The sequence below is a fragment of the Cryptomeria japonica genome, chromosome 5, assembly GCF_030272615.1.
Source record: "Cryptomeria japonica chromosome 5, Sugi_1.0, whole genome shotgun sequence".
NCBI classification, from domain to species: domain Eukaryota; kingdom Viridiplantae; phylum Streptophyta; class Pinopsida; order Cupressales; family Cupressaceae; genus Cryptomeria; species Cryptomeria japonica.
This window is the reverse complement of record NC_081409.1, coordinates 412,844,272-412,869,487: the sequence shown is the minus strand read 5'-3', so window position 1 is coordinate 412,869,487 and position 25,216 is coordinate 412,844,272. Positions and strand designations below refer to the sequence as shown.

Sequence of the window (25,216 nt, the reverse complement as noted above, 5' to 3'; positions counted from 1 at the left end):
TAAGCATTCGTAATACTCGAAAGGCCAATATATTAAATGGTTTAGTCCTTTATCTTCTGCTAATGCCTTCATGACGATAGGTTGGTTTGTGTAAGGAGAGGCGGAGTAATTCCTCACAAGACAGGTAAGTCCCAAGATGGGGTATGGACAGGTGTTTCGGAAACATCGAGGGAGAAGTCCCAAGATGGGGTAAGGACTTGTGTTCCTAAAACCTTGAGGGAGCCTGCTTGTAGATTGGTTTCCAAGCACCCTAACACAGTAATTCCCCCATCCTCCATTAGGGTTAGGGAAGTAATAAGGATAAACCCTTAATATAATTGGTTATTGATTGTATTATGAAGAATTAGTTGTTCACTAATCTTAAACGCTTAATTTAAGGCCTAATAATATTTAATGATATATGTTAATTATTGGTAAACCGGCAGCCTCCTAGTAGGGGACATTACACTAAGATTTATCAATCTCAAGGCACCTATATTGAAATTAGTATTTATGATAGATAGGCACCTCAAGGCTAATATCTCTCAGCATCTTTAGATAGATGTATTTAAGATATGTATAGTAGTTATAAGCAAGGGTACAAGGAGACACGTCTTCAACAACTTGGGAGGCATCTCCGAAATCAAGATGCCTTTCCCATATTGAATATGGGTACAGAGATTTCCCTAGCTATAAGATGCATCGCATTGTTTGTCTAGTTCACAACAAACTAGTCACATATTAGATAGATTTCTTTTAGATAGATGTATTTAAGATATGTATAGTAGTTATAAGCAAGGGCACAAGGAGACACGTCTTCAACAACTTGGGAGGCATCTCTGAAATCAAGATGCCTTACTCATATCAAGGATGGGTACAAAGATGTCCCAAGCTGTAAGATGCAACGCATTGTTTGTCTAGTTCACAACAAACTCGATAAAGTAGAAAGAAGTGGTGAAGAACTTCCATTGAACCACGCAATAATTTTCACAATAAGTATCTACTCACATTTTGATTGTTGTGGCTCACTAGAATATGTTAAGAACTATGAAAGGAGAAAGGCGAGGCACATTTTGAAATATCTGAACTAAGCATGGTCCTCCAACAAACTGATAACATCCTTGGTGATAATAGATTATCCATTTACCAAATTATGGGAGTTGCTCACAATATCAAAGTCATTGTTAAAGGAATTTTATCACTGTCTTTAATTTCAGTGGATTTGGCTTGTTAATGCCACCGCTCTCCAGGTTGTGTTTTAAAGGAAATGCTATAGAAGAAAAAATATTTTATCTAGTCCGTTTCATTTACCAATATTTGTGATATGAATTTAATTATACATAACTCGCAGGAATAAATTGGATATGTCTGTGTACCCTACATGGGTAGCTTACACTTGATATTATTGAGGTTAGATCCTTACTCGATCAGCCTAGCCTTTTCTAACATATTCAGAGAGTATCAAAAGAGTGAATGTGTCCCACATTTCAATCAATTCACCTTTTGTATACATTTTATAAAATGAGATATAACATATCACATGATGGATAATACAACATATGCAGTCAGAAGTTTTGTCCGTCAATTACAGGTAGTTATTAATACAAATAATGTAGTCAAACTATATGCTATTAAATTATATAGCATCTATCATAACCAGAATACATGGTGTTCTAATCATAACAAATGGTATTCAGATTATTGTTTCAACCTAGACATGGAAATCATAAATGCAATCCTTCAATTGCAACATAAAGAACAACTTTCTATATGTGTTTTGCACAAAATAAAGCATCACTCACCAAATAAAACTCAATTTCATTTACAAGAACTTTGTATACATACCTGACCAGCACGAATAAGAGACAGCATAGCCCATCCTGTATTTACTATGTGTGTTCTTCCACCTTCTAAATTTGTGTACACCTGAATCAAGAATATAAATTCCATTACATGGGAACTGAAAAAAATTTCAACTGAATTCATATATCTTTCAGGTAATATCAGAAAAGGTAAGTGAACCACACAGTGATAAAACTGTGGATCTCATAGAAGGTAACCAATGAATATGTTGAAAATGAAGATCATTGACATAAGTTTCAAGAAAATGGCAAATGAAAAGTATTACAAGCACATCGCTGTCTTTCAAGTTATATGAGAAAGATAAATGAAACAAGCAATGATTAAAAAAAACATTTCACGTAGACGGTAACTAGCAAATGAAAATGTTGAAAATGAACCCACAAAGCTAATATAACTTTAAAAGGCTACATAAACTTAAATGCATAAACTGGCAGTTGAGGAAATTTAGAAAAAAAAACATAAAGCAAAAAGTCATACAATCTCATCTGAAAGTCCTTGATGAATATGTTGTCGGAAAAAAAAAGCATCTTGTTTGTCAACAAAGATAATTAATGGACTTTATGGATTTCAGCAAAGTCAAAAATCTCTCAAAAATTAAAACAGCCACTGTTAAAATGCCATGCCCCCACCGTAACGTTAGACAAAATAACAAAGGTGATCAGCAATAGAGAAATTGTCTTACAATAAGTAAGACTACACAATTTCCCTCAGCGTGAATCATAATTCTCCACATTACCACAGCAAGCCATGTGGACGGAAAACACCATGTGTATAGATCTAAGTTACCAGGTTCACTAGTTACTTGGCCGGATCCGGGTCTGGTTTGCACCGGATACGAGTACTGGTTCAGCACGCGTTCGTCTTCACCAGCTCTATACGGTGTGTAAGGGGCTGCTGTCTCGGGGCTGCTGTCTCGGGGAGATCAGTAGGCTTCTGGGGTTGTAAGTCCCTTGTTATTCTCAGCAGGTGGAAGTTGTGGTGATTGACAAATGGTTAATGCCAAGCTACAGTTGTGTGAGAATTGGACGAAAAACTTATATATGGGGGTCGGTTGAAAGAATAGCCGAGTGCCAGGAGTGCACCCAGGTGGTCTGTGGCAGACACCTCCTCCTAGGGGTGAAGAAGAGTAACCCTGCCCTCTAGTCTCAGGGAGATAGAGGTCCTAAATGGACATTAGGGGTGAAGTAGAGTAACCCTGCCTTATCATTGGATGGTGAGGTTTACTGGTGGATGCATTCTCATGGTCCCTATCTCAGTGAAGTGGAGTAACTGAGCCAATGTTGGGGATGACTCTCGAGGAGTTGTCTATGACCCGAGGACTAGGGAAGCGGAGTACCTAGGCCCTTGCGAGAAGGATGATCGTGCAATGGATTGTCTCGGTTGGGGAAATGGAGTACCCAAGATCTTGTAAGGGGGATGGCCGCGCAATGGGCTATCTATGTCGGAATGTTGGAGCTTGAGAGTTGGGCAAGCTATGTGGGTTGAGTTGCAGAGCCAGAAGTCCATGTGTCTTGTGGAACAAGTGAGGTGATGTGGAGGGCGCACACCTAGGTTACCTGAAGTGGGATTTGCATTGAGATCCGGGATCTCAAGGCCCTAGAGTGGGGGTCGAGAGTGGTAGTAGGGACCGGGTTCCGAAAGTGTGCTCATGTTGAGCCGAGACATGAGGCAAGTCCAAGAGGGTGACAAAGATGGTTGAGTTGCATGACCGAAAAGAGGACATGGTCCATAGGCGAGTTGTTCTGGGAGCACAGTCGAGTTGAAGGAGAGTTCAACGACCAAGGATATTGGATTGGATCATGGAGCGAAGAGCTTGGTGCCCAAGTAGGAGTGCAAGGTGTTTTGTCAGTCTAAGGGACTTAGACTGGGTGTTTGCATGGAGCTGGTTATTGTGCATAGGATGTACAGGGAACCGGGTTCACCAGTGAAGTCATGTAGGCATAGGCCAGGGGCCCAAAGCAGTGTGACTTGGAGTCCCCGTTCAGGAAGGGGGTCTGAGTTGTGTATTGGGTAAGCTGTCGCGGGCTCATGAGAGAGTCAGTGGTGCGCTAGGTTGAGTTCCGAAGGAGACAGGGTCTTCGTGGATCAGGAGTCTATATGAGAAGCTACCGCCAAGGGCGAGGTGCAGTGGTATCTGTATTGGTGTTTCAAGAGTGGACATTGATCTAGGGGCAGGAACTTGTAATCGGATGCTTGGGAAGTATTCGGGGTAGTGACCAGCGACAGAGTTGGAATTGTTTGTAGACCGGGCCAAGGGCCATCTCTTCATAACAATAAAGCTATCTATTGCCCCAGTGTTGTGTTCATTGTGTGGAGATGGACGGACATAAAGCTAGCTCAGGGAGTCTAGTCATCCCATGAGATATGTTTGGTGCTTGAGGGTTCTAAGGAGCTGAGGGAGGCCAACATGGGGCGCCAGTGCTGTGGGAGTGTTGGGCATGCTTAGGGAGTGTGCAGAGTTGGAGCCGAAGGACTTAAGGAGTTTCGGCAAGGGTCCGTGTTAGTAGTCAGGGTCTTATGGGGGACTCAAGAAGACGAAGGCATTGAGGAGACCTGTAAGCTTGTACCAGGGGTGCAAGGGCGATACGACAAGACAGTGCTAGAGTAGAGTCAGAGACTTGAAGGGAGTGCTAGGAGCATCAGGATGAAGGAAACTCGTGAGAGGGTTGGCATGCACTTCTATTCTACATGGGTGTGTGTTAATGTGGTCAGGTGGTGGACACTTGAAAAGGGATGGCGTAGTCTAGAAACAAGAAAGGACTTGTCCGCAATGGAAGTTGTGAGTAAGGTTTGCCAGTGCCGCATGAGGTTGGACCTCCTTTGGAAGGAAAAAGCTTGTTTGGGCAGCAGGTCAGTCTAGCCTCGTGACAGAAAACACCATGTGTATAGATCTAAGTTACCAGGTTCACTAGTTACTTGGCCGGATCCGGGTGCGGTTCGCACCGGATACGAGTATTGGTTAAGCACACGTTCGGCTTCACCAGCTCTATACAGTGTGTTTTTTTAATCTCATGTGCCTTTTCCGTTTCAGATTGCATCTTCTGTCATTCCATAGAGACCAACGACACGAACAGAGTCATCTTCCAACACCCACGTCTGTAGATTCGATAGCTTATCCTGAGCAAATGAGTCAACCAGCTGATTCAGCTCCTTTCCCATTGGCTGCAGCAACATCTCTGGAGGCTCTCCCAGGTCTCCATTCTTAGGAAACTTTTGAATATTTCATCTTCAGAAGCTCATCTATCTTTGCTAGAGCATTACGGAGTTTTCGATTGGATGTTTGGACAAGGAAACATTTATATTAATTTTAATAATATTGTTTTATTTTTAATAATTTAAATTTAATAAGTGAAATATTTATATTAATTTTTAAATTAATATTTATATTATTTTATTTAACTTTAATTATGTGAAGAGGATTTATGAATGCAGTTAGCCTTTTTATTTATAAATTCGATTAATGTTTTTTCATAAATTCAGTGATTATTATATATATATTATTATATAAATGATTGTATATTAATATATACAATATTATTATATAGTATAAAATATAATATATAATATTATATTATATTATATACATATGTATATGTATATGTATATGTATATGTATGTATATAATATATATGTATGTATTTGTGTATATATATATATATATATATATATATATAATTTTTACATTGTTTTTGTACTAACGAACCCAAACCCCTTTTCAAAATTTTGTCAAACCGGCGAACCGGGTTCTCAAATCCGAACTGGTGAACCAGCAACTTAGACTATACAAATCCTTACCCATGCAGATCAATCTCCCTCCATTATTAACAACGATCTGATCTAATCAATAAAACAATTAGCTACAGGGAGCAATGTATTAAGATATTAATGCAACCAAACAGCAAGAGATTACTTATGGAAAGGTAAAAATCAAACAAAAAGGAACGCATCTCCTTCCAACGATCACAACCTTGAGAAAGATCATAACCTTTCACCCCAAATGGGGGAGTATAAAAGACAAAAACGAGCATTCAAGGAAGGCATCAATCAAGAAGAAATCTGATACAAGGAAGCCAGATTCAGAAATTCAATCATTAAGTATTACTCGTGATTTGGTGGTAGGCAATATCATGTGATTCTATATATATCTATTCACATACGAATAATAGGGATGCAATAATGTGATTGTGAACTCTCGACCGGGGGGAGAGGGATAACCTTACCTTCTAGCTAGCTCTTTGAGGGGAAGAAATAAAGGGTTTTAGGCTGAACCACCTGCCCTCCCACTAGAAACTTCTTTATTATATGATGCTTCTACCAGCCCAGCCCAAATACTTTCACACTACCCAATTGAACCTCAATTCCCAACCCGTCACACTCTTTATATGTCTGTTTAAATGCTGCAATCAGCCATGATAGCGATAGTAAGGGAACACAAGGAGGGTAAACAGTTATGAGGTCCTCTTCTAAGCACACCACCTCATGGTGGATGACAGTGGTCCCATGAGGCCAAGGGGGTGCAACGAGTGTCTTGCCTAGGCTTAGAAGGGAACGACGATCCAAACACCCTATTGTAATTTCACCTCAAGCCTCTATCATGGTTGACCAGTGGACTAAGGAACCCCAATCATAGGGAGGAGAATAAGGGTGGCAAGAAGAGGGGAATGACTATAGGATTCCTCACTAGGTACACCCCCTCGTATGGATGGCAAAGGGCCACATGAGGCCAAGAGGGATGGTATATTCGTTTTTGGGCCTAGGGTAGAGGATTGTTCAGGAACCCTAACATGCCTCCTTATCCTAACTCCCCTATGGTTGAATTCCATTAATAAATTAGGTATATATTATGATTAAGCTTATGTTCCTAACCTTAGTAGAAAATATCTATGCTTTGATTTAAAATAATGTTTTTAATGGGGAAGATCTATTTTATGGATTATGTTTCAAATGATTTCCTAACATGTTTGCAAGACCTCAACTAGGTAAATGATATCACCAACTCTATTCCATTTCTTGTTTTTCTTGGAATTGTGATTTAGAGCCAGAAACTAGGACATTTATTAAATGGGACATTACAGTATCAAAGCATCGTTTCTACCAGCCTAACAAACAGAGAGTAGTTTATGCAAATTAGCCAAAGGGCTTTAAGGGCTCTAGAGAGGGAAAAGAAGAAAATTGCAACAAGTAACAACACAAGGAGTGAACAAATGCAACATGAATTTAGGACTTTCATGGAACAAACAAATCCAAGCCCTACAGAATATAAACACCACCATGAGTACTCTTAGATCCCACCGTGGAATTGGGAGAGATGCCACTCCTAACCAATCTGAAAATGACAATAGAACTACATTAGGATCCACCCCAAGAATAACTTGACCTTCCTTCTCACCTAGGGACAGGCCCTCAAGGGAAGAGGAGGAAGTTGACACACCCAATCCTAATTTAAATGAACTTGTCGAGGCATATACAAGGCAATCCATTCACGATACATTGTGAGATTGGAGCAAGAAGTACCTCTAGAAGGGGGAGAATCAAACTAATAAAATTTACAACAAAAAGTAGGCAAATTGACCCTCCCAAACTTAGATGGATCAAGGTCGGTCATGGACCATGCAAGGATCCAAAAATTAGATACCTACTTATCTCTTAACCCCATGACAGAGGAAGACACCATTAAGTTTGCCATATTGCATCTAGAAGGAGTTTCCCATGACCGGTGGTACCATGGCTTAGTCACCCAAAACCATCAAAACATAAAAAACCTATGGTGTCTTCATCGAAAATCCTCATTGAGAGGTTTGATCTAAAACATCCTGAAAGATATTTCAAAGAATTAACAAGAATAAGGCAAAAAATAATCATTGAAGATTGTATCGCAAAGTTCCAAAGACTATCAGTTATGGTACTCAGAATATCACAGGGAAAAAGGCTCATCTACCTATTTATAGAGGGATTATCAGATACCACCCATGGCCTAGTAAGTGCTTTGGACCCTACCACGCTCCAAGAGGCAGTCCTAAAAGCCACACTACTTGATACCATTGAAACAAAGGAAAATGATCACTCTAGAAAGGAGATATCAAAGGATAAGCATTTCTATGTAAACGATGGGTGTGAAAGAATATTTCTCTCTCAAGACGTTTGAGAAGAACGTCAAAAGAAAAATCTATGCTTCAATTACAAAGGGCAATGGGAGCATGGACATGTTTGTTAAAAAGAACGCCAAGAGAAAAAGTTGTGCTTCAAGTGCAAAGAACCATGGATGCTTGGACAAAAATGTAACCGGAAGGACCTTAAAAGGGCAAACTTATGTTACAAGTGCAAAAAGAATTGGAAACCAGGACACATATGGAAAAGGAAGCCAAATACGTAAAATAGAGGCAATGTTCGATGAAGAAGGAAAAGAAAATCCAAACAAGAAAACAAGGTATGATAAAGGAGATCTTAAGAGCATCCAATCGAAAGAAGAATGGACAATAAACAAATGGAGCTTTGTAGAGGAACAAATCTAGTGGTCACTGCACCCTTGCATCCTCTATATCTAGAAATAAGATTATCCAACCAATCTCCACAATAAAAATTGTAATATGTCGGCTTGAAACCTCTTCATCGAACATTACATAGGTGTTATCCTCACCTTAATATGGGGAAAACTCACAAAGATATCCAACGTGCAAACATATGGCCAACCTAATCAGTCTTTGCAAATACAATTATGACTGTTACAAGATGACCTTGATCCTTTTCTCTAAAAAATGAGAGAAAACTTGTCTTAAATTAAGTCTTGCCAGTTTCCAACTATTGGTTATGACTCACATTCAAACTCAAAAGAGATAACATATAGGTCTTAATTCGAATCTACAGCTTATGATAATATCAAAGTAGCACAACGAAAGGTGGAAAACGAATTAGACTCCATGATAATTCAACTATTACTTGAGGACAAGCAAATTTGGGAAGGGCAGATTGTCGAGCCCCCACCATGACGTTAGTCAAAATAGCAAAGGCAATCAGCAATCACCAAATTGTCTTACAATAAGCAAGACTACATAATTTCCCTCAGCATGAATCGTAATTCTCCACATTACCACAGCAAGCCATGTGGAAGGAAAACACCATGTGTATAGATGTATACCTACCCATGCAAATTGATCTCCCTCCCTTATTAACAACGATCTGATCTAATCAATAAAATGATTGGCTAGGGGGAGCAATGCATTAATATATTATTTAAACCTAACAGCAAGAGATTACTTACAAAGAGGTAAAAGTAAAACAGAAAGGGATGCATCTCCTTCCAACAATCACAACCTTGAGAAAGATCATAACCCTCCAGCCCCGATGGGGGAGTATAAAAGACAAAACCAAGCATTCAAGGAGCGCATCAATCAAGAAGAAATCTGATACAAGGAGGCCAAATTCAGGTATTCAATCATTAAGTATTACTAGTGACCTCTGCATAACAACAAAAGCAAACACAAAAGGATGATGTTTCTTACATTTGTTGTCTAGTAGTCTTAGATACCCCAAATTAATTGGTTCAATCCATTGGGTGATTCACAAGGCTATCCTCAATTTTCTTGGAGAAAAATTTTCTTTGTGTATCCATTGATTCCTTAGAAAATGTTTGGAACTTACATAAATTATGTACAGTTGCTTTTGAAAAAGCAAGTGATTGGATGACATTTTCACAAGGTTTCTTAGAGTTTGCACGTTTCCTCTTGGCTAACTTCAATATTCACCTTAGTCTGGGAGATAAAAGGATTTTCAAAATTTTATAATCTTTATATCCACTACCTAGCTCACACTTCATTCTTTCATTATTCATAGTTCTTAATATAAATATCAAACCCTGCTACTACTCTATTTTTAAGGGAGAAGGGTTTATGTATGTTACCAAAGCACTTAGAGACCAAATACAATAGGTTCCCTCAAAGTTTACAGATCCAAGCCCTTACCTATCTTGGGTCTATACCCTCAAGGCTTATGGGTCGCTAATCCCCACCCTATCTTGGGACTTAACCTATTGCTTGGATTTAGACTGCCCCTCTTTGGAACATCTCATTCCCATCTTCTTAAATACTGACAGTAATAACATGATTCAGACTATAAGTATACTAACTTCTTATGTATCAAGAATATATACGAAATTAAGTATGACTGTCATGCATATTGCAGTCCATATTAATATTACTATTAAATTCTGCATAACAGCATTATCAAGCTTCATATATTAAGCATAGATATTCAGCACATCCCCATGCATACCACTAAGAACAAAGATGCTACTGACTGTAACTTAATAACAGTTCTGATCTGATCCAATCCATGGTGATGTCCCTAGATGCTTTTGATTCCTTCCGTTTATATCTCTCAATGTAAGGGAGAGGTCACACCTCTTGATCATGTATGGCCTTTGGCAAGAGACACACCGTTTCACCATTCGCGGCCTTTGAAAGAGTGCAACTCTTCATTCTTTCTGCCCTTTGAAAGGGACACAACCTTCCACAATCAGATCTGCACTTCTTATTTAAATCAAATCTGCACTTGTCATTTTCTGAATTCCCCCCTCAAATGAGGTTCTCTTCTCCCTTTTATATCTCACGTTTGAGGGAGTCACAACTTACCATTTCATGTCTTTTGACCATTCATTAACTTAATCAAATTTTAATTATATTTAATTTAATTTTTATATTTATTCTTTTGTATTTTAATTTTATTGTTATTATTTATTATTTAATTATATTTCAAAGTAGGGACATTGCACACCATGTATTCTATTTTACAATTGATATAAATATACAACCTACTATTGGTATTATGTACAAATTATTATCTTCTAACTCCTGACTATTTGAAAATGCTATCAAGGCTGCCACCCTTGATCACACAACTGATTATTGTTTGTTAACTCTCTAGGTTAAAGATGGGGAGATCACACCTTGTTATGCCCTACAACTTGCTCTAAGACAGTCTCCTGCACTACATTACATGCTACAACTTCTGAAACACTCCATCAAGAAGAATTACATGTCCATCAGAGCATGTACCATAGATTTAAACTTAACCAATCGACTGAACAGAGAGTCCAAACAACACCATAATTCAAAGAGATAAAATTCCAACCATTTCACCTTTCTTGGATCACATGATCTGTCATGAAATTATATTTTGCATGGTTTGGACTTTGTACAAATCCATTTTAATGTCATGTTCTATGAATGATAAATTCAGCATGGTAGTGAACTTCTTGAGGGTTTTCACTGTAGATGAACTCATCAGGTATTTTGTTTCCACCACTTCTCTTTAGCTTAAGATGGTGAGATCAACCATGAACCACTCTACAACTGTGTCAGGACTCTATGTCATCTACAACCTCCGATTCTCTGCTAAATTTTCTTATTAAGGATAATGAGTGGCCATTCAAATTGTATATTTGGAAAACTTGACTAATGAATGAGATTAGCATCTTTGCTAGCTGAACTCAACTTCTATTATATAATTTGGACCATCAATATAAAAAACATGCTTATAATTTGTATAATATTATTAACCATAAAGAAAAGATTGTTACATGTCAACTACAAAAAACCCTTCCAAGTAGAGACAACGGAAAGCTGATTAAAAGACCCTGAATAGCGCACACAAGAGACCAAAGAGTCACCACACAGTGCAACTAGCAGATACTATGCAGTACTATACCCACTAAAACTTCAAAAAGTCAAGTAAACTAAAGATAGACTAAACATGATTTAATTAAACTTTTAAAGACAGACTTGTTCTTAAGCAAAAAGATTCTGGGTAATGGAGAGTCCTCAGCTGATGTTGCAAGAATTGCTCCAATATCTTTTCCCCATAAATTGACCAGCAGGAAAACAGCTCTTCTAAATCTACTTTCATTAATTTTAGGTATCTTCATTGGTCAATGACTGTGAGAAACTCATTGAGAGATTGAGCACACTGATTTGGACCTCTTTGTGCTGTATTGCATTGCTGTTCTTAATGTTGCTGAAGGAATGTGTTTTCTCTAAAAATTCTTTCAGCATTCAGAATGTGGTCTACAGCATCAGCTCTATTCTGAGCAGTCTGATAGCCATGTCTCGATAATAAATAAAATTTCATATTGCTTACACAAGAAGACAATTATGCCTCTCAGATTAATTTTTAATTTTTTGAACTTTGATATCAGAAAATTTTAATTGTCCTAATTGAGGACTTGGTACTTGCACTGGGCCTCCATGCCATTCATCAAACCATGGAGAATGTTTTTGATGTTAGCAAGAGCCAATTGAATAATTGTCTTATTAACAAGATGATTATCAGGGATTTTGGTTGGTATCTCTTTGCAAGGAAGGGGAGTGTATTTGATTGGTGAGTGCACTTCACAAAGCTGGGCTTTATGGGATGAAGATGGAGAACTGTAGAGGCAAGATCCATCTTTGGAGGGAATGCAATTTTGGAAGTAGTGCATGAGAGATAAAAGCAAGGGGGTAGGCTGATTTAGTGATCAAATTGACAGTGTTTGGAACCTTATGAGGCTACACAATCAAAGAGCTTAACCTACTGGAAAGATGAGTCAGAGCAGATTTGGAATTGGGAATTTAGGACTACTCTAACTATTATCATCACCACCAGCAACGTTGTTCACATTATCTTCAGAAAGAGCAGCAGTGCAAAGGGGATGCCAGTTTCCTTATCTGATTTAACGGTCAGCATTCCATCATTGTAGGCGTCCAAGTGTTTATTTCAGCAAAAGGCATTGTCGAAGCAGAATCGGAACCTAATTCTTCCTCCTGATATAAGTTTTTATGGGATAGTTTCTAGGATACAAACACTTGCAATTGCAAAATGGTATGGCTGTATTTATAGATCTATCCAGCAGTCTGGAACTCCTATGCTTCGTGTAGGGAATTAATTGCAATGCTAACTCGCCATGTCAAATCAATAACACTCTTCAAATTTCCTGCATTTCTGACATAAGAACAAGCCAATATTATCTCCCAGCACTTGTAGAAGAAGCCATAGATTGTCAAAGACCTTATTAGATTGTCTATCTGACATTAAATTGATTAGTTGGGATATGTTTGTGTGCTGAGAAAGGCAAAATTTTGCTTGATCTTGCATTTAAAGAAGATTGCTTCAATAGCATGTACTGTCCCCTACCTGATTTGCCCTAAAATCACAATTGCAACAAATTAGGGTTAGGGTTACATCTTACCAAATAAATATCTCTTTAATAATGCGATCCTGGGATTTTCAATCCTGCAATCACATCATGAACAACATATGCACATATACATATATTGTAAGTCACCAGGATCGAATTCGAATTCGAAGTTCGACAACTTTGAAATTCGAATGAAGTTCGATGAGGAAAAAATTCGAAATGCATAAAATTCGAATTAAATTCGCCATATGTAATTTTTTAAAAATTTTAATAAATATATGTAATATATCTATAAAATTGCCTAAATAGTTTAACATTGATAAATAGATTTGAAATCATTACAAAAAGATGACATATTAATAAAATATAAACCATAGGAAACATATGCTTTCATGATTGCAAAGATGTTCTTTTGTCAAAAAGGTACAATTTACAATAACAGTCAAAGACTTTAGAACTTTAAAATAACTCTAAGTCATCGAGAGCACTTGGCTGGGATGTTTTTTCTCAATCCTTTCAGAAACATGACTCACAACCTAATTCACCACGTTCGAGTTCGCTAAGTATAAAATTCGAGTGAAATTCGAAAAGAGGCAAAAATTAGAAAAAAAAATCGTCATTAAATTCTCTTTATATAAATTTGAGTTTTTAAAAATATAAATAATATATCTTAAAAATATCTGAATAAACAATATTTAATTTATATATTTTCATTTAAATTTGTCAAATTTTATTTATGAATAATTAAATATTTTAAAATATTTAATTTTTAATATATTAAATGTTAAATCTGACAACTTTTATACCAAACGTTAATATATTAACAACATTATTAGTTAACATTTATATTAAATTTTAATATTATTTAACATTTTATCGGGCAACACCATTACATCCGGCAACAACTTATATTAGACGTTTAATATTATTAAATGTTTAATAAAGGTTCACATTTATCGGGCAACTTTATGAAGTTTCTTTAATTTTAACATTTACCTATATCCTCTTTCTCCCAATGAGGCCGTCTAGAAACCCTACCGGCGGCAAGCATTGCGTCGACCATTGACCCGCAGCCCTCCTACCTCCCGTATCTGCCAACAGCAAAAAAACACCTCTGCCTATTTCCTGCGAATTTTAAACGAATTTTGTCAAATTTCATACATATTTATATGTTCGCCGAATTTCGAACCCGAAGACGAAAATTTGGCGAACACGGTGACTTAGCATATATGTATATTAAACATTATGGTTAGATAATATTGCAGACATCATTCGTGAATAAATCTAGGGTTAGATTAAGGAAATTATATATTCATCATTACACAGCAAATCTGATTTGTATGTTAATCTCAGTCATAGAAGATATCGTGTAAAGAGGCATGGTAGGGTGCCCTAAGACAGCTGTTCTCCCTCCATGCAATCCTCCACCACACATTCATGGCTAGAAATCCTTATGTTTATTAAAAGTCCCTTAAAGTAGGGATTGGAAGGGAAATTTGCAATAGGGTGCCCTTAGCCGTTCTCTCCCTTTCATGGTGTAATAGGGTGCCCTAATAGCTGTTCTCTCTCATTGCAGATTCCTTCCTTCCTTACCCTACATGATGGTTAATTATAATCATATCATTAAATGCATAGATGCTTAGAACAGACAATCAAGCATTTCTTTCAATCATATACACATATTTAATCATTATCTATTACGCATAGGCAGCACATATATACCATACTTGATTGTGAGAAGGAAAGTGCTACGGAATTCAGATCTGATATAATACCCATCTGTTGTATTACATCTGGTCTGAGGATAAATCCTTGGTGCATATGTGATCAACCTCTCAGAGTCGATCCTAGACTTATGTGCTCTTTGCTGAACGCTTTGATGAGTTTACTGGATGTGCTTGGATCTGATTCTCTCTTTGTGAATCGATTATCGAACTGGAAGTGTCTGCTGCCTTTCTATCTTAGAGAAGTAATCCTTGTGGCTGTTCTATTTCTCTCTAGATGAATGGCTCTCTTTTTCTTGAGTGCTGTACTCTTATCTTACAGACATATTTCTTGTTATTGCATTCAATGCTGCTGATAGTGGATTCTGATTTCTGATGCCTGCTCTCCAATCTATTTTGTTTTCTTCCACTCACATGCTTTTTCCCATGCCTTTTACTCCCCGATGTAGCCCTCCTTATGTATCTCTTATGATCCTTGAAGGTGTGTGTCCTTTTGAGATAGTTGCCCTCTTGTGAGGGGACATGACTGTTTAATATTTCTGTAATTGATTGCTAACTAAAGAACGGTTTCTTTAATCACACCCCTTCATGTTATTATTGTAATTTCTTCTTTAATTAAGACCACTGTTGCTTAATGAATAAGGATTGCGGTTCCTTAATGATGGTCACTGGATAATGGTCGCTGTTCCTCACTGATGATCGCTGACCTTAAATGATGATTGTTGTTATATGCACTTCAAGCTATTAGTCTGAATGGATGTTCGAGCAAGTATTGGTTGTAGCAGTTGCTGCCCCCTGTAGTTTCTTTAGGCAAGCAGTTTGTGCTCTAGTATTATGTATGGCTGTTGCTATTTGTAATCGGCCCAACTGCCTATGATAGATATCTCTTTCGTGGTGGGGGCATGTCATCTACAGATTGCTGGTAACGTATGTCTTATGAGTTGGACAATTCTCTAAATCCATTTATGAATTTCTGATATGACAGTGAATGTCGTTATTATATTCACTATGATATGATCGGGGGCATGGCACAGCAAAACAGCAGACTCTTAACACCAACAATCATAGAACCATTTTTACACAAACTATGAATGTAACATTACTACTTCAAAACATGAAAATGAAAATATATCTCATTACCTTGTTGGCAGTTTGATTTATCCAACAACTAGACCAGAGTTTTCCAGCTGCTATTTTTTCTGGATAATTATCCCAGTATGTTGCATTATCAGGCAACTGGAGAGTATTAAGGAATATTAAAGGAACTTTTAATTATCCATATACTCTGCCCAAAAACATGATGGATTGAAGTCAGAATTAATCCAACCATCTAAAAATTACACTCTCTTTTTGCAGCTGCCAGACAAGGAAGAAACGACTCCAAAAAGAAAGGCAGGATTGGAATCTACTTTGTTGTTTCTAGTTCTTATTTATCATTATGTTTCAGTTTTTTATGTCATGTTTATCAAAAGTAAAACCCATGCTTTTAAACGTCAAATAAACTAAACCTTTTTTGCTTTGTGCCCAAACACATTGCCTTTTTACACTGGATATCGTATATGTCAGCATATATTTCATTAATTTTTTATGGCACTCATATTGATTTGATGTGGAACATATTAAAATGCCATTTATTTTTGTAAGATATGCTAAATTTGCATTTCTAAATGCTTGGTGAAGTTTCTTGGTTGAGTTAAACATATAGGATTTTTCCCCATGCAGGATCAAGTTGCAACATTTTCACTAATGCATTTAACAAAAAGATACAGAAAAACAATATTAATGTACTCTTCTTTAAATTAGAACTATGTTACCAGTGTTGGAATTTTTGTCATTGATGTCAAGAAGATATTCATTATCTTTATGAAAGAAAGAGATTGATGGACAAATTGTCATTGATGCTCAGTGGAGATTGTTGATAGATATCACGATCCAAGAATGGTGTCCAGTAGAGTTGTCAAAGAAAGATTATTGCTATAGATACAAACCATGGGCGACGACAAATATATGCAATTATATAAGAAAAGACATCAAACATCAATGAGTACTAAAGAGGAGATGCAATTATGTTCTATATTCTAATGTTCATTGTATGTTCATTAATGGACAAGAAACTTGAAGATTTTTAAATGACAATAAACAGCAATAAACCAATAAGTAGAAGAGATTAATATGCAGTGATCCAATATGCAGCAATCAGCAATATGGCCAAAGTCTTAGCAACAATAATAACGATCCTATTATGAATGCACCGCAATTATATTGACACAGCAAGTAGAGACGGAACAAATAATAAAAAATCAGAAAAAAAAACAAAAAAAGCAGAAAATGACGAAAAGTTCTAAAGCAGTAATTCTTAAAAAGAATACGACCAGCGATTACTTTTTGTAAAGGCAGTATTAACTTTATGAAGGTAGGGAACTTCTATAAGAGGACATAACTATTTTTTAGAGTATTATGAGAAATTAATATGAAGTGATCAAGCAACAAACAGCACTCATAAATTAATTACCATGCAGTAATTAAAATAAAAGTGAACAGATGCAATTGATGAATGGACATTAAATAAACAATTATTATCTTGAAAAGTCAACTCTGTGTTAATAAAAGGCAGCGATTAAATAAAAGATAAGACATGTCTCCTCAAGGGAATAGCTATTCCAAAAGGCATAACCTTTAGGGGATAAAGGTATAAAAGAGAGAAAATTTTGAGTTAGAGAGTGTAGAATCTGCAAGAAAGAAGATATATCTGATCATATACACCCGATTGAGGGAGTGCAATAAATATGAAGATAATTGCAGACTTGTGAATGCTTATATACTCAGATTTATGAATAACTAAGGATAGATCGAGCATATACACCAAGGCAGCTATATATATATATATATGATAATTATTGCAGATCTGAAAGAGAGGACATAAGAAGAGTTTATAGCAGACTTTGAAGAGAGAAAGTCTGATCATATTGTGACAGAACTGTGATCAGATTTATAGCAGATTTGAAGGTGATACAAAAAGCTTCATTATAGCAAAATAGTGAAGAGAGTTATGTGGCATACCTATAAACAATTTGTATCAGATTTGAGATCAATTTGAGAAGAAGATTTAAAGCGTAAATTGTGAAGAACAAGATCATCCATCATCCGTTGGTTAAGCAATATTACTATGATGAAAATTTGAATGAGGGGTTGGTGCCTCTAGCGGACAAGTGTTCACGAATCGAATAACGGGTTGGTGCCTCTAAATTTGTAAGAGAAATCATTATATAAAGCGAGTAATTTGCTGTGGTTTTCTCCCATTAGGGTTTCCATGTAAATATCGCGTTTTTGTTTTCTTTGCATTTGAATGATTGTAGTAATTGTGATTGATAGAGTTTAATTTTGAAAAAGTTGTTATACTAATACACCGCCCCCGCTCTCAATATAGCTGTGTGCTCAACAACCAGGTTCATAGCCTAGAGCCCTAGATTCAAATTTGGTTTGAACCCAATTCATGATCCAGACCATTAAAAGTATGGAATTTCTTTGGGGCCAAGATAATAACTGTGGATTTAACTAGATGAACCCAAGTGAACCCAAAACAAATTTGATTAAGTTTTGATGATTTATTATTTTATTTTTTAATGTTTTTGTGTTTGTTTTGGGTGAACCTGATCTTTTTCCTTCTCATGTTTGCAAGAAAAATGCCACCCAAAACTTTTGTGGATATTATTTCAAGGCTTTGAGATTGACTCAGTAGACAATGTTCCCTTGTCGTCCATGCAAAATCCACAAAAACCTAATGCTCCCATTTTTCAATCAACAATTGTTCATCCGGTTTCCCAATGACATTTGAAATTTATCAAGACTTACTTTGGTTTTGTCACTCATCATCATTTCAAAATGTTTGTACATTCAAAAGTTTTGACAATTGTATGACTATATTAAAATTGTTGTACAATATTATTTATATTAATAAAACTAATAATAGAGTCCTTTTAGAATTGTGTAAGGACCGGCCCTATTTGCTAATATTTTTTTGCCTTTATAGTCTGAGTTAATTTTGTCAAACACTTATCTTTCTTAGTAATTCGATCACCAAAATGTCACTCTTCCCCAAGCTTAGTTGTTCAGATCTCAAAAACCAAACATTTTACATGAAAGTAGGAAAGCAAGTTTCTGGTTATTACTGGTTTGGCTTTGCGGAGACAATATACATATATTGCACCCAGATTTAATATGCAAATCAAATTAGTTGAGCAACATATACCACTGATCATACTATTCATTGAGCATCATGAAGATTGAATCACAATAGAGAGAAGTTATACAAATCTATAGATAAAAGATGGCAGCAAATAGATAAACAAGTCTGACCTGCTATTATGCCCAAACAATACAATTTTGGCAATCATTAAAAATCCTTCAATGTTGAAACTTGAAATTATACGTTCAGATTAATGTAAAACTTAGAAATCAGAATTTAGTTTCTAATTAATTTGTTTGTTGTTAGAATTTAGAGATTTCTAGATCTAGGCATAGCATAGGAATGACCAAATAAGAATAAAACACAATTGCCCTAGGAAAACCTCCTAGGAGGAAAAACTCAGCCAGAAAAGATCCTCAGATCTGATTATGGATTATATTCATATAATGATTGCAACACTTATCTCAAGTACTTGAAGATGTCTGCACTTAGAGCTGATAAGGTCTTCCACAAGACTGCACTTTCATAAGCATCAAGCCTTCAAGTCTGCCCCCTTTAACACTTCAAACAGCAATCAGGTCCACACCCTAGGTCTGCATTATATTGTATCTGAAGTCTGCACCTTTGCTGGACTCCAACCTTAGCACCTTGATCTAGATCAGTTCACTCTCCTTATGATGATATTTGCACCTAAAATTTGCACCTTTAATGGCAGACATAGTTCACTAATATTGCTTCTTCAACTTCGCATTTTGGCAGATGTATATTTCGCATGGAAGGATATTGATTGTGTGTTGAATGAGGTGAATGTGTCTTTACTTATATGTGATGCAAGATCCATTTATGTCGGCCTATGATAAATTAATAACCTTTAATTTACTGTATCTCTTTAACCGAAATGCTTTATAGGGTCAGCCCTATTCATGTTAGCATGTTATCTTGCATGTAGTGTGGGGTTTTATCATGTAGCGTGGGGTTTTATGAAGTGCCGTGAGATATAGGGCCCATCCCTACACGTCAAAGAAGGGGCTGACCCCTTGGGCGGATTCCAATGTTGCCCAAGGCAATTGGAATCCGCCATTCCCTAATTACAATCAACATTCAGAATCTCCCAGCTAGAGGCCTCTTTGAGCTCTACTTGATTTAACAATGGTTCAGTTATTGATTGACCTGCAACCTTGAACAGCCCAAACTCCTTTTCAAATTCTTTGCCAAGATTTGGTAAAAAGACAGCTTCCTCTAAATAGTCGACTTGACTCCCCAAGGATATGCACTCAAAAAAATCTTCCAGGAAACTCACCCCCACTGATGCTCAGGAAATTCACCAAGTATAACCACCCAGCAAAGAGAATATACACCAAAAATATAAAGGCGTCCAATTCATAATTGAAAGTCTTTAATACTACAAGATAAACTCCAACCCATAGAAAATATTAATAAACCACGATTACTTATGGGTCTGCAGCTTTACCTGATGGTAAATGGTGCCAAAATAATTCTTTTTCCCTGCCACATCAGACTTTTGACTTCTTAATAGCTGTGGACTACAGGAGGTGCCTTGAAAATTTCCTAAACTTTAATGCCTATCCAAAGCTTCGAACTCTTTATCTTTTGTCTTCTTCTTTTTTTATCTTCTAGTGCCACGTAAACCTCAAATACTGGCAAAAATTTAAATTGATTCCTTTAAGGGTTCAATAAAACTCACACCTTAAAGGAAATAAATCAACTAGTCACTTTATCTTAGCGTTTTGAAATCTAATAATTTTGTCTTAAGCACCCAAACACAAATTTTGGAATCACACCCACTAATGTTATCTTATTTTTGTAAAAGGGCATGGCTTGAGATTAAACTCAAACCAAATAAACAAATTATTAACATTCTTCATCTTGAAGTAGACAACTCAAAAAACTTCCACAAAACCCTAAGTGCAAAACTAAAATTTGTCTTCAATGAAGAGTCACATATTAGATAATCTTAAATCCTTGAATGCGATGTGAAATACCTGCAAGATATCTCCAACAATACCAGCCAAAGTAGATCTTTCATTACCATAGCTAGTCTTCTTCAAGAGGGACTTCTTCCTCAAGAAGGTTGAGTCAAACCAAGTTCAACTATTGAAACCACGTAGGGTTTTCTTCTCATCAGAGAGAGATAATAGAAATAATAAACTCAACATATGCAAATGATCTCTAAAATGCCTTTTAATTAGCTCCTCCAAGCCCAATGCACTAATTAGGGTTTTGCAATTTAAATTTAATTTTGAATTCACCTTATGTCTCCCTAAGTTGGCGCCTACCTTCAAAAAGTACTTTGTTTGATTATTTAAAACCTTAGGCACCAAAATAAAGTCACTTTATTAAATTAAATAACATCAAGTTAAAATTTAATTTAACTTCAATATTTTAACGTTATCTAAAATAATGTCTCAAAACACCTTGTGTGGCCAAGATATAAACAATTTAAGCAATCACTAACTATCCAAAAATGCTAACTCTGTCAACCCTCCCAAATCAATGTCCAAAACTGACACTCAAAATAAATAGTAAGTACAGACAATTTGTCTGAAATCCCTCTAGAAAGTGTCAGACATCTCGGATAAACCACCCAAGCACACTACCAAAATCAAAATACTCCTCTAAACTCGCCGACAAAAACCCTGAAAGTCAGCTCCAACTGCACTGCAAGAGACCCCAAACATTGGGCATTACAAATTGTGAAGGGTAATATTAGTATGACTATAAAAGACTAAATAAATTGTGATGGTTCTTTTACTATTATTAAGTTTATGATAAGGATTTATACATTAATTAAGAAAATATATACACCACCAAACCCAAAAGAAAACCTGAACCAAAAAAATATTCACCAGGTCCACAAACTGAATCCACAAAACCAAAACCAGGATTCCAACCAGAACTGGCAACATAGCATTAGAATAGTACTATAATAAAGATAATCCTAAGTAGTGAAAAGTGCCTAAACACTAAGACCCAATACAAAGTACGCATAGCAAGAGAGGATGAACTCAAAAAAGGTTAAACCCCAAACCATATAGTTGTTTTAAGCAATGATCCCTTAGTGAAACACACACCGGATCACGGGGATGTTTTTAACAAAGATCCAAAAAACTAATTCCATGTTTATTTTGTAAGCATTTGGCTGCCTTTCAAGTTCACAAGCATAATGTCATTGAGTTGAATATTAAATAAAAATTTTAATAAAATAAAAAAAATTGAATAACAGAATGGATCAAAATAACAATAATCTGCTTTAATATGACAAAGCATGTATTCATCACATCAATCAATAAAAGCTGCATACACAATTCCTCCTCTCCTATTTTCTCTCTCTAAAGATAATACAATAAAAAAAGACATAAAGATGTGGCAGATGACCTCTCTAAACTGATAATACAACCAAAGATAATGCAAAACCTAATGTCAAAAGACGTGTATAATAGTTTACAAATTTAATCAACATAAAGAATTAGTTGAAGGATTAAACAACAATCACAAAAAATTGTTGAATAAAAATCTAGAAAGAATTCATAGGATACAACACAAAATAACATACAAACAAGCCCAAACATGACATAGCAATGCTATGTTGAGTATGGCTTTTGCATTCATCACGATCATTTATGAAAAACCACAATAAGAGATCTCTATTCCAATATAATGAATAAAAAATTCAGCAATACATCTAATATCACGAGGAGAAAACCAACTTACTGAAAATTGACTCTAAGATATGTTCAAAACTGATTTAATAGACAGAAAAAAAAGAGAGTAAGACAGCACCTTATCTTGGCATGAGCGATAACTTTCTCCCCAACCACCACAAGGAAGTTGCTTGGAAAGAAGAAAATCACAAGCTTTTTGAATACTTGAACAGTCTTCATAAGTTCTACCAGCAGCCACTAATCCCAGTATACCAAACCAAGTACCATAAGTGAAGCACACAGCCCACGAGCCATACCTGAAAAAGAATGTTCCACAGAAGTACAAATTCTTTAAAGCTTGTTTGCAATGCTTGAATTAGTGCACAAAGAAAATATAAATCTTCCAACATAGAATAGCTCCTGTTTCATGGCTAAGACTACATATATGACTTAGGTGATTGACAAATTTGTTCTATGAACCTGCAAAAAGTTATTTTTAATACAAAAGAACACATCACCTCTCAAGAACCAAATACTTATTAATGTAGGATCACAAATTAGACAGGGATATCTTCGCGACTTGGGAACAGTTGGGGAATCCACCCCCCACTTGTTGAAATGGTTAGCTAGTTCGGATCATATTTTGTTGAAGATATTGTAGCTATGGTCAGATTAAACTGAAGCACAGACCATGCCAATATAAGACTCGAATTAATATCTTCATCTAAGATGAACTTGAGACATATATGAATCAATATATCAAATGTTAAAGTGCTGGAGGTGCGATTGAATTATCGTTCGATCCATGTTTGTATTGTTAACAAACTAATAGTTAGTTAGTACTTACTAACTAATCGGACTTACTAACTAACCATTCAGACCTACCGTTTGACATTAAAGAGACACAACCGATCATGGATCGGTTCTACAATTCATATATAGCCTCATTCGATGGAAGAATGCAATCATCAAAATCTATAAATGACTTGTATTCTTCAGCAGAGATAATCCCAGCGACTCGAATATTCATTCGTTATTGCTGATTGATAACAATATCCAAGGCATTCTATATCGCAGATCGACATCATATTAAGGGCAGTTTATACTGCAGATTGAATATATATTTTAAGTGCTGGGCATTCATGATTAGTGAATTAATCTTCAATCAGACATTACTGTATACCTATCTGCATATACAAGACAGAATTTGATTTAGTTAACATTTATCTATATCTTTATTAAGTTCAATTTGCATTAACATGATATCAGAGCCAGGTCCAGGCTAGGAGCCCCAAGCACACGAGAGGTGTGGCTTAAGGGGGGGTGTTGGTGTTGGAAATAAGCCACACCCGGACCATGTCTCTAAAAAATAAATTGAATGAATGATTCAATAATCGGATAATCTATTCAACAATATACAAGCGTATAGAAAGAGATTACAAGGACGACGTTCTAAATTAAGAACAAGTCGTTTAAAGTGAAGTACTAAAAAGCTAAACGCTAAATAAAGCTTAAAAGCTAATTAACTAAAAAGAAAAAGCTAAATGCTAAATAAAGCTTAAAAGCTAATTAACTAAAAAGCTAAATGACCATTAAACAAGGAACTAAATATAGGTGACTAAAATATAATTAAATATTCTAATACCCTCCCTTAATGGTCATTCTATCTACTAACTACCCTACAAAAGACACTGCAGGTCTTTTGATCACAAATGAAAAGAACACTCTGTTGCGGTGGAGACCCTCCCTGGATCTGAAAAAGTGTTAATGACCAAAAATACCAAAATCCATCCAACCTAATGTTGGGTAACCAAATTGAAACCTGAAACCATGATTTTGAGGAAAAATCGGCATACCCTCCAAAACTAAAGATACAAATCATCAATTTTGTGGAAATAAAATGGTAAAAACCCTTGAAACGATTTTTGTGGAAAAAATCGAACAAAACCCTGAAACTTCGCATGGCAAGACCCAAAACACCACGTGGTAAGACACCAAACATCATGCGGTAAAACATCAGACATCATGCAGGAAAACACCAAACAACATCACATGGTAAAACCCTGATTTTTGAGAAAAAAATCAAGCAAAACCCTCCCATGATTTTTTATGGTGAAAAATCAGAAAACCCACGCAAGCTTTGCAAATGACAGATAATAATTTTTAAGGAAAAAATTCTAAACCTTGCGAACAATTTTTGAGGAAAAAAAATGTGAAAACCCTAGGACCTGTAGGACAAGGTCTGGCCTAAATCAATCTGATCAAGGCAACAATATTCAGATATCGTGAACATGCACTGTTTCCAGGTGTTGTGGTAGCTGTTGAACTTCTTACTGTGTTCCAACATGATGTTGGTCAGAGATGCCATCACGAAAATGGAGGTTGAAAGAGGTCAACCTAGTGAAAGCATGAGACAAAAGAATCTAATTCAAAAATCAGAATAGAAGCAGCTGCACAAAAAGTCTCAAACCCTAGAGGAGAATTCTGGCACGAATTCTAAGGTGCAAATTTCGAGGTTTGGAAGAAATCTAGAAATTAAAAAAAAATTGCAAACTTAAAACAGCATAAATGCTGCCCAGAAAACACCAAAATTCCTGACGTCCACAGAATTAGCAGAAATTGCGGACTGTTTTTA

At 36.1% G+C, this 25,216-nt stretch overlaps 1 protein-coding gene across 3 annotated transcripts in view; it reads right to left on the bottom strand.

The window, feature by feature from the left end:
- The window catches only part of LOC131076472 (cycloartenol synthase 2), a 232,567-nt gene that overhangs the window by 78,392 nt on the left and 128,959 nt on the right, over positions 1–25,216 (bottom strand). For all 3 annotated transcript variants that reach the window (XM_058013678.2, XM_058013676.2, XM_058013677.2), the window contains exons 16-17: positions 22,721–22,898; positions 1,825–1,905 (exon numbers count right to left, since the gene is read on the bottom strand). In XM_058013678.2, coding sequence (XP_057869661.2) covers positions 1,825–1,905; positions 22,721–22,898 — 259 coding nt within the window. The remainder of the gene's footprint in view (positions 1–1,824; positions 1,906–22,720; positions 22,899–25,216) is intronic.